The sequence below is a fragment of the Nematolebias whitei genome, chromosome 1 (genome assembly GCF_014905685.2).
Source record: "Nematolebias whitei isolate Nwh7 chromosome 1, NemWhi1, whole genome shotgun sequence".
Taxonomy (NCBI): Eukaryota; Metazoa; Chordata; class Actinopteri; order Cyprinodontiformes; family Rivulidae; genus Nematolebias; species Nematolebias whitei.
In genome coordinates, this window is record NC_056498.1 from 12,682,089 (window position 1) to 12,693,566 (window position 11,478).

The 11,478-nt window shown below is 39.0% G+C and overlaps 1 protein-coding gene across 1 annotated transcript in view; it reads left to right on the forward strand.

The window, feature by feature from the left end:
• Window positions 1–11,478, forward strand: part of LOC119414734 (neurexin-2) — a 1,264,057-nt gene that overhangs the window by 125,380 nt on the left and 1,127,199 nt on the right. Inside the window, exon 3 of the mRNA XM_037681846.1 lies at window positions 8,512–8,631. Within this exon, the coding sequence (XP_037537774.1) occupies window positions 8,512–8,631 (120 nt within the window). The remainder of the gene's footprint in view (window positions 1–8,511; window positions 8,632–11,478) is intronic.

The window sequence follows — 11,478 nt, forward strand, 5'->3', positions numbered from 1 at the left end:
CTTGATTTTGCTTCCATTTGGGATTTCTGTTGGATTGTATGTTCAAACAAAACTGACAGGTGTGTTAAAGTTGTGTCATCTCCAATGAACGTGAAATAGACTTGGAAAAAAAAAATTTTTGCTAGGCTGGACATTCATCTGGTCTTGGAGTTCTTAGAGTTTTCATGTAATCTTTGGGGTCTGAAAAATATCTGAATGCTAGTGCCATTTCCTCAAAGTGAGAGCCAACAAACAATTTTCATCTTTCATTTGCTCGAGTGTCATGTTAGAAATGTTTCTATCATTAGCCCACGGCAAACTGATGATCAGCTTCCCACTCTCAAGTTGTTTTGATTAGGGTTTGAAAAAAAAACATAATTATACAACTGTGCTTGAGTGCTCACCACTGCAACTACTGCCTGAAAAGAGACTGATGGCACCAACCTGCACTCACTGGCTGTCAGCTTGTGTTCCATTGATCCAATTGCATTAATCAAGCTGTTTACAGAAGGAGCACAGCAGCCAATGACAGATGGATGCTTGTAATTATGCTAGCGTCTGCAAAGATCACACTTCTCACTTATAGTTTGCTGACACAGTGAATCAAATAATTGACAGTGTTCACAATTTGTACACTAGTTTAAAAAAAAGTTGACGTCTCTTCAGCTGATATATTTAGAATGTGTAAAGAAAAATGGAATGAGATGGGAGGGAGTCGGATTAAAAATGAAGGAGAGATGAGACGATAGGAAGTTTTTTGTTAAGCTGATTAAAACTCTTTGCCCTGCTAATGCTCGCTTCAAATAGAGAAGCGTAAGAGGCAGGAGGAAAATTAATTGCATTTTAATAATTGCTAACTCTTTAGTGAAAAAGCTCTGAGTCTTTGAATTATATTTGGGAATGAATAATTAAATCCCCCAGTATTAAAGTCGTAGAGCTTCTGTTGACCCTAAAAAGGCAATATTTCACTCATCTTGTTTGCCTTTTCACCTGCGATTTAAGGCTTTGCTAAAAGCATAATGGCCTAAGGTGATTTTGTCGATCTGTCATTTTGAAGCAGTCATAGATTACTGCTTTTATTAGCCCCATTCATATATAGAAATCTCCAAGTCTCCTTATCAGATGCTTGAACCACCTCAGCTGACTTCTTGTGATGTGGAGGGGTAGTAGTTCTACTACACAAACCTCATCCGATAAAACCAGTCTTCCCATCTGATTCATGCCCCTTTTCCATTAGTACCTTTAGTACCTGTACAGTGCGGTTTGACTCGGCACGGTATGATTTGTGTCTCCATAATACTTTCCGTAACGGTTCTATTGGGTGGGTTCAAATTGACGTCACACATCTTACCAGCTGGTGGTAAGACTCTGAAACAGGCTTCAGTACAGGGTGAGAATTTATTTTCAAGTTTCTGGTAAATTATAAAGAATACAGATAATTAAAATGATCAAATTAAACTATATCTTTATAAATCCTGCTAATTAACTTTTAATGAACTTTATTTCACTATTAAAGTTCTGATGAAGCAGCTTCTCCAAAAACATCTATATTTAAAATTGTATATTTGTCTTCATCATTTGATGTATTTGCACTCGCGTCTACTTTTATTGTTCAATCTAGATATGTGGTTGTGTTTCTTGTATACAGATTATTTTTATATTAGCTTTGCTTTAAAATTTAATTCTTGTTTGTGATTTGTACATCTGTGGGTTAGAATAAAGGTGAACTAAAGGCTGTAGCTCTTTTTTAAACATATTTGAGGGAAATATTCCTGAGATCCAATAATGTTGTGTCTTTTTATGATTTGTTTTTTTTCAGCTGAGTTAACTTTAATTAACAGATTATTTAATAAAGTCATTAAAGTCAAAACAGAGATTTCATGATAAAGCCGGCACCATTTATTCATTATTTTTTTAATCTTCACTGATAACAAAAAAAAAAAAAAAAATTTTTTTTTATATACATAAAATGTTTTTTAAAAACGTTTCCACCCTCCATGAGCACTCGAGGCTGGGGTCCGGGCCCTGGCCTCGAGTGCTTCTGCAGCTCAATTTTTTTCTCTTCAACACTCTGAAGTAAATTTCCCCAAGCAGGCTGAGCAGAATGATTCTTAGGCCTTCAAAAATAGTTAAATCTGGTCCTCTGGACATTCAAAAACAAAACAAAGCAAAACAAACAAACAAACAAAAAAAATGTAGAAACGTTTTGTCTTTCATCCGAAAGACTTCCTCAGTCTGAGGTGCTGTATTCAGCTCAGTCTTATAAATAGCACCTTCTCAAAGTGGATCAACAGTGACAGTTAAACACAGAGGCCTCCACCCCTGTTTAATGATGGACAGTTTCTTTACACAAAGATGGCCTCCTTTACTCCTCTCTCAAACCACTGTTCTTCTCCAGGATGTGAACATCTTCATCCCTGAATGAGTGACCGCTGGCCTGGAGATGAGTGTAGACCACAGAATCCTGGCCTGATGTTGTTGATCTTCTGTGCTGGTCCATCCTTTTGGCCAGTGGCTGTTTAGTTTCCCCATTGTAAGACTGATCACAGACCTCCTGACACTGAAGAACTTACACAATATTACTCTTTTTGTGCCGGGGGACTGGATCTTTGGGATGAACCAGTCTTTGCCGTAATGTATTTTGGGGTTTAAAAGTCACTGGGACGTTGTGTTTAGAAAATAAACGTCTCAGTTTCTCTGACACTCCCGTGAGCAGCTGGTTTTGGTTGGCAGCAGCAAACTGGTCGATCCACTATGAAAAGGTGCTATTTATAAGACTGAGCTGAATACAGCACCTCAGACTGAAGAAGTCTTCCGGATGGAAGACGAAACGTTTCTACATTTTTTTTGTTTGTTTGTTTTGCTTTGTTTTGTTTTTTGAATGTCCAGAGGACCAGACTTAACTGTTTTTAGATTTTTCTACCTGGATTATTGAGCACGCCCCCTGGGCGTCTCCCTAGGGAGGTGCTTCGAGCATGTCCGACTGGAAGGAGACCCCGGGGAAGACTCAGGACACGCTGGAGAGACATGTCTCTCGGTTGGCCTGGGAACGCCTTGGAATCCTCCCAGAAGAGCTGGAAGAGGTGGCTGTGGAAAGAGATGTCTAGGCCTCCCTGCTCAAGCTGCTACCCAAGCGACCCAACTTGGGAATAAGTGGACGATAAGGGATGGATGGATGGATGGATTATTGAGCATGCATCAGGATCTTTTTAGGCCTGTTTACATGATGCAGATTTTGAATGAAACATTAGCTTTTCTGCAGTGGTTCAGCCATTTGTGGATGTGAGAATAGCACTCATTCTATCTGAGACTGAAGGTTTCTGAAACCAGGTCTCAGTGGAGGTTTTTGGTAACACCCTCTGCGGAGGTGTGAAACCACCAGCAGCTGCATTTAGTAGTTTGTGTGTGTTTGCACAAGCAGCAGAGCAACAATAAGCAATAGCCAGTAGTCAGGATCTGTTTGACTTACTCACCCTTTATAACATACAAGATTAGCTCAACCTCATCCTCGTTCCAAACAAACACTCCTGTATTCACTATTTTGGATGTACCGGCTTTGTTTCTCCTGCTCTATACTTAATGCATCTCAGCAGGGTTGCCAGATACACACAATTACTCTTTTTAACCCCCTTCCTTTTCTGTACACATGCACAACACACACTTCATCTTGTAAGCTCCCTCTCAAAGTGAACTTTGTTTACAACATACAGTAGTTTGGGTAACTTAAAATACTACAATGTTAGAGCAACAGTACAGTGTTGATGGTGAAGATTCTCAGTCATCCAGGACATGATGAATTCAAAAAGCATTCAATACAAAAACAACTGGACTTTATTTGTAACAGAAGACGTTCCGCTCCTCATCCGAGGAGCTTTCTCAATTCAAAGAGCAGAGAGTGAGAGATTCAGGTTATAAGGCTGAGTGAGATAAGACACACACACACATATGTAGATTGGCAATTCACGCCTAAACAACATTAACAGTAAGAGTATGTTGTTCCTCTAATTCACAGACGAGGCCCCTCTGTTCCCATCAGGTGTGAAAACCGGCTGGAAATCTGTTTTAAAGTTGCATTATAGGTTTTTGTAAGTGGAAATATCTGGCCTCCTCCTCTGTTAAGAGACAGCTTTTCTCTTTTGACATAAATTGCTTCCTTCACCCCCCTCTCAAACCATCTGTGTTCTCAGTCCAAAATGTGCACATTTTGGTCCTCAAAAGAGTGTCCCTTATCTGTGAAGTGGAGGTGAACAGCTGAGTCTTGTCCTGTGGAGCTGGCTCTCCTGTGTTGAGCCATGTGTCTGTGAAGAGGCTGTTTAGTTTATCCAATGTAGAGGTCTGGACAGTCCTCGCTTCTCTGGACCGCATATACTACACCACTCTGTTTGTGTATGGGTGTTTTGTCTTTAGGGTGGACCAGCCTCTGTCTGAGAGTCCTGCTGGGTTTGAAATGTACTGGGATGTTGTGTTTGTTGAAGATCCTTCTGAATTTCTCTGATACTTCAGCAACATAAGGGATGACTATGTTTTTCCGTCTGTTGTTCCCCCTTTTTCTGTTTATTAGGGTGTTTTGTAGATTTCCTCGCTGACTTGACAAAAGCCCAGTTAGGATATCCACATATTTGAAGAGCTTCTTGAATGTGTTTCTGTTCCTTTTCCTTACTCCAATTGAGAAAGCTCCTCGGATGAGGAGCGGAACGTCTTCTGTTACAAATAAAGTCCAGTTGTTTTTGTATTGAACGCTTTTTGAGTACAGTGTTGAGTTCCTATGTGGCAACCAGGCACTGGGAACAACACCTTAATATCCCTGAGAAGGAGCTGAGTAGTGTTGCTAAGACAATCAGTGGATGGAAGGATGGAGAAATGTATAGTATGTATTGATAAGTTGATGTTTCTTAATTGTAGAGGTATTTAAAAAGCAAACGTTACTCACTGGGTATTAATTTAATATAGCATGTGTGGGGGTGGCTTATAAGACTTCCAGTAAATAGGTTTACCGTTGAGTCTGGCAGTAGGTTTTACATCCACATCTATTTGTGCTATCTCTCATTGTTAGTTAGGGCCAAATGTCTCAGTCTATGTGGGCAGTAGGGTTGCTTTCTCTCCTGAGGCCACCTGCAGCCTTGCAAAATATATATAACACAAGGTCTGTACAAATACGGAGCCATTACTTTACTTTTTCCATTCTTTTACCGAGTTGGTCCAAGTTTTATAATTTTACAGTAGCCAACAAGGTTTGTTGCACCACTTTATTATTCTTACCAGTTTAGTGTTACCCCTTCCCATTGCCACTTTTTGTCTCCTTTCTTTGTTGGTAACTACCTTCTACTTGTGACTTTAACCAAAGTTAGCTCTCTTTGTAGCAACATAACTGTGTTCTCCTAAATATTTACCTCACTTGTCAAAACTATTTCTATCCAATTTCATGTTGTTGAAGACAAAAAAAATCCATGAAAAACAAACAAACAAAAAAAACTTTATACTAAAAAAAAATAACAGGACTAAATGGGAAAAGAATTCTCCAGTGGGCCAAATGTAATCTTGCTTGGTGGGGCTATCAGTTGTTAGGACATTTCTTTCTCCTATACTGAATAGTTTCGGACCAAACTGTAAAGGGGACAGTCATATATTGCCAGACTGTACTATTTCATCCACTCAAGCAACTGCTGTGATTCTCTCATGGCGTTGGACAGCTAATCTGCCAGAAATAAGAAACTGGCACTGAAATTGAATCGTTGTTACAAATACTCCACCCATAACAACAAATCATTAGCAGTAAGACTGCCAGTATCTTATGAGGCAATGTATTTATTTAGTGGCCACATAGGGCCAAGTCACCTCCTGTCAGTGTGCATGTACAGCTTAAGGCCAAATGAAAGTGATGGGCGTTTTCTAGCGCAAAACTATTTATCACTGCTTGCCCAAAGGTGATAGACAGGAGATTATGTTTTTGCCCGAGTTTTTGTGTACGTGCTTATTTCTGTTATAAAAAAATCTCATGATCAGATAGATGGATTTTAATGAAACATTCAGAAAATCATTAGATGTACATGTAAAAATTGATTAACTTTTGGTTACAATACAATTCAAGATGGTTACCATAGCTAAGACAATCACAAACATGGCTATGACTCAATCAGTTTTACAGATTTTGAGCAAAAATCTGGAATGATAGTCGCTGCAAGGGATCCCAAGCTAATACTCCAAGTGCTAACTGATCGCATGAGATCTTTGCTTAAAACTTGAACTATTGGAGTCAACTACTGTAGGTCAGACAGTGCACACCATATTCCATGAACTAACGACTGGATTTTAATCATAATTTCAAAAGTCAAATACACTGAACAAAATATAAACACCACACTTTGTTTTTCCTACCATTTTTCATGAGCTGAACTATAAATATAGATCTACAACTGATTAATATTTTCAATCAACCCAGTAAAGTATGTCCTGATGCATGCTCAATAATCCAGGTAGAAACATAAAAAAAAGGAAGGCTAATAAAGTATGGCCTCCACAGCCAACTGATTACGAAACACAATAATGGCTATACAGTAGTCCCTCATTTATCATGGGGTTCCCATTCTCAGACCTCCAAGACCGAGTGAAAAATAGCAAAATTGGAATACTAGTGCAAGTAGTAGTTTATTGTAGTATATATACATACACACACATATATATATATAAAGACATTTTAAACCTTTCCCACATGCTTGCAATATTAATAATACCATTTCTAAACTCTTAATGCTATAAAAGAGCACAGCATGTCATGATCTCCACTCTCTCTGCCACCGGCTGCTTTCAGCCACCTGCCAGTACTCTTGGCCACGCCCACTTCTCTACTGCAGAGCGGGAGATCAAGACATGCTGCAGGAGGGCGCTTCTCTCTGCAGGTGCACAGGTTCAGCAGGTGCTAAATAATTTAAAATAATTAATTTTAAATAAAAAAAATCCATGTCAATCATGTGGCTCATCCATCAATCAGTCAATTGTGTGTCATGTCCAATCTTACTTTGAAAAACCGCAAAAGAGCCAGTCCGCGACTGTAGAACCATGAATTAGTTAGGAGCTACTGAAACTGTAATGTTTTACAAATACTGAGCACAGATTTGTTGTGGTAGTAGTTGACAGTCATTCCCTATGTGTACTTCCAGCACTACATGTTAGATAAATGTCTTGCCTATTACTTTGACCTGTTCAAGTCAACTCTGTTTGATTATTCATTATTTCATTATTTGTCTGTTTGCAAATAATGTGTGCTAAGACAGCTCATGTGATCTTGCAATATTGCATTAGATTGTGCATGCAATTTTCAAGGTTTGATCAAAACTGATATCATTATATATTTTCCCCATCTAAAAAATTGGAATTAAAGGCAGTAAACAATATGCATTCTTTCCAAAAATACTAAACTTTTAAGTTTGTCTACTTTGCACCAGAACCAATGAGGTGGATAGTTCTCCTTAGCATTTCAATTCTTACAAATAATATTTTCTTTCATTAATTATCTTTGTTATCTTACTTCTTTGACATTGTACATGCCGTCTAAAATTGTCTTCATGACATCTTTTAAAACCGTTTTAAGTACTGTTTTCTCCTTATGTCAGTGTCATAATCAATCTTTGCCTACATTTGATCTATTTTAAATAATTAAACTACAGAGCAACTCTTTACCATACCATACCATATTATACCATACTACCATACCATTTTATTTCTAAAGCACTTAAAATACAACATAGCAGCCAACCAAATTGCTGAATAAAAAGAAAAAAAAGTACTAGTTTCAGCCTTTACCTTTACCAAAAATCATGATAGTTTATTATTTTGTTTTAAATAAAGATCTCATGATGGCTGTTTCTGCCTAATCTAATGTGTCTGGCACTGTCACTCTCCCATGCTCACAGTTTGTTGTAATACTGATGCAACCAATCTCTGCAGTTAGCAGGATATAAATAACCTGTTCCCTACTAGTGTAAATATTTCGCTAATAAGAATCTCTGCACCACCATCTGCCGCTGCATGGATTTGTTTCAGTGGTATTGTCGACATGAGAGGAGCGCAAAGGAGGAGAAGGAGAGTATTGGGAGTACAGAAGTGGAAAGAGGGAATTAGGCAGGAGAGTGGTTTGAGGGATGAGCAGTTAAACCATCTGGTCTTGCCTATCAACTCCTCCACTTATGGTGCACTTTAAGAGTTCTTGGTGAACTGACGTTGAAAAGCTTTGTGAAAGAAAATTACTTTAATATAACTCGTCATTTCTATGGTCATCTTTTTCCTGATTTGCTTTCCAAATGGGTTCTGACGTCTTCGTAAGATTTAGAGGAAATGTTTTACTTTATCAATTGTCAGATTGGGTCTTTGATTCCTTTCAGTCAAAAGCATAAATGGTATGAAAACGTGTTGAAAACATGCGGGTTTCCTGTACGCTACCCACTATGCGAGAACAGTGTGTTGCAGTGGAGTGTATAAGTAAGTGCATGCTTCTTTTCCACCAGCTGTTTTTGATTCAAATTTTCTCCAACGTAGGCAAAGGACCTGAGATGCTGTTTGCGGGGCAGAAGCTGAATGACAACGAGTGGCACATGGTAAAGGTGGTGCGAAGAGGCAAGAATCTGCAGCTGTCTGTGGATAATGTCACAGTGGAAGGTGAGTTTTCTTTAAAATGTGTGTTGAGTTACAATCAGGGGCATGTTCCTTAACAATGGTCACATTACATGGGTGTGTCCCTTTAAGTAAAGGGACACTAACAAGACACAATGACGGACACCTGAGAGACAATAGGGAACAGGCTGACTACCTTATTTTCTGGATTATACGTCGCTCCGGAGTGTAGGTCGCATCCATCAAAAAATGCTTCATCACATTTATTTAAAAGTATATTTCACAAAGTGCAAGAAAAGACATTTAATCTGAAATAACAATAATACACAAATGTATCATATTTTCCGCTGTAAACGTCACACCTTCTTATAAGTTGCGTCAGTCCATATTTGTCTAATAAGTGGAACAATCCATAAATATGCTGCTTTGCCGTATAAGTCACATCTGTTATGCATCACCGCTAACGGGTTGAACGACTACATAATTTTTAAACTTGACATTAACATAATAAAACTCGAGTAGAACTCGAGTAGTTGATGACGTCATAGGATCTCAAGATGCAAAAATAAAAAAAATAATAAAACTGCAAAAAAAACATCATTATTTACAAAAAAAAGATCAACAAAACATTGGGAGCATATATTTTGCTCCTACCATTTATCATACTGCAAATAAGTCACAGGAAAACCAAACCTATTAGTTATTATTATTATTAAGCTGCAAAAGTGAAAGAAATATGCGGCACATAAAAAACTAAATTAAAAACAGTGGGGCGGACGACCACCCCGCACCACCACCCGCAGTGGTGCGGATTAGGTTTAGTTTTACAGATTAATATGTTTATAGGTTTTTTATATGTTTAGAGATGAATATTTTTGCTTTTTGTTTGTGAATCAAGGTCAGAGGAAGCTGGTTCTGGTTCGGTCATTGGACCTGGTGTTACACCATATTCTGTGACCTGCAACAGTGCATGCAACACCGCCCCCTTACGGTCACAATATACGGTGTCCACAGAATATGGTATAACACCGGTTCGCAATGAGCTCCAAACAGTCAGGAAGTTGATTTATTTTCTGTTTCCTTACGGTAGTTGAACCGGAAGATTCATCTTTAGTGAAATATTTCCAGACTATTGATTTATTTCTACCCGTTTGCCTAGACTGGGCCTGCTCCGCTCCATCTGTCTGCTGGGAGGAATCCATTTTGTAACCTGCGCCCGGTATGGATCACGTGACGCAATGATCTAACGGCGACGTAATGACGTCACTACGAATCCTCGACATGAAACTTAAAAACTCGAGAGATGTCCTAGGAATCGATGTGTCAATTACTTTAGTAGTCTGTTAAAGCCCTAGTCACCGCTGACGCATCACGCTTGTTAAGCGTCACCATTGACAACCCGGAAATGTGGGCTGGTGTTGTGACAAAAATTGATGGGCTGCCAAACGGCGGTCGCGGGAGCGTGCATGGGAGGACTTTAAGAATTCACCAAGATTAACACATAAAAACAATTATTTGTTTGCTCAAAATTATACTTAAGGTATGTCTCAGTCTAACTTTTGCTTAATAAATGCACTTTGACCATCAAATCAGCTGCATTTCAAAAGCCGATACGCAGAAGTAGGAACGCGCACATGTAGGAGGAAATGTATGAAGGCAACAGACCAAGAAGTGATTTAAAGATGAAAAGAATGAATGAAAACAGTCATTTCTCAGCCAAAAATTGGTTTATAAATATGGGGAAAAAATCCATAAATATGTCACTTCAGCGTATAAGTCGCAGGGCATGCAAATTATGCAAAAATACCGTGACTTATAGGGCAAAAAATACGGTACCTGGGATCCTGAACCGGCTTAAGAAGCCAGCAAGTCCAACAAAAGCACGTTGCCATTCATGAAGTCGCTTCTGAACAACTCGGGGGTGCAGGGGGGTTAGTGGTACAGGACTCCCTCATGGCTGCAAAAGGTAATGTTTACTCTTCGGTTCATGTCAGTATGAATGAACATTTAATGTGTCTGTCAAAAATTGCGTCATGAATAGGGGAAAAAAACAAATTACAAGTTGCTTCGGACTATGCATCGCAGGACTGGCCAAGCTATAAACAAAAGTGTGACTTAAAGTCCGGAAAATACAGGACATGAGGGAAAACTACACCATGAAGGCTGAACAAATGACAAGAAAACACAAAGATTTCAAAACATATACACAAGAATAACAACATTTAAAGTAGTACCACAAACACTACCGTAATATGAAACACAGATTCTCACAGTCCTGGGAGCGACGCGAGTAACCCCCATTCAATTTACAATTCATATTGACAATATAAGTACCAACGATTCAATTGATGCATGGACAAGGAGGACCATCCCACCTGGCCATACAACATACAGTGATGTGTCAAAGTTATAAGATCAATAATAAAATGTAGAGCTCCACAGTAAACTGAGTCCAGTGACCGTAAACACTGAGAAGATGCATTAATGTATAAAACATCATCATAATCTAGAACCAACATAAATGTTGAACAACAAAGTATTTCCATGCTTTGAAAGAAAGGCAGGATCTGATTCTGAAGTAAAAACCTGGTTTGAACCTGACTCTTTTAACAAGATACTGAATATGTGGTGAAATGGAGAGAGCGTCATCAAGAATTAAAGCTGCAAGCAGCGTTGAAGGCCCTCGCAGCGAAGCGCCGCTGCGGCCTTACCGTGACAGCGGGAACTCCAGCGACTCTTCCCGGTCGCCATCGAGAACGCTCACGCTACCGTCACGCGCCCGTTCTCCGGAATGTGCATTCGCCGAACCTTTGACATCAGCTGCGACCGCGGATATAACTATTTTAATATTATAGGGGGCGCTCTAGAGTCAAAAGTTAAAAAACATTACTA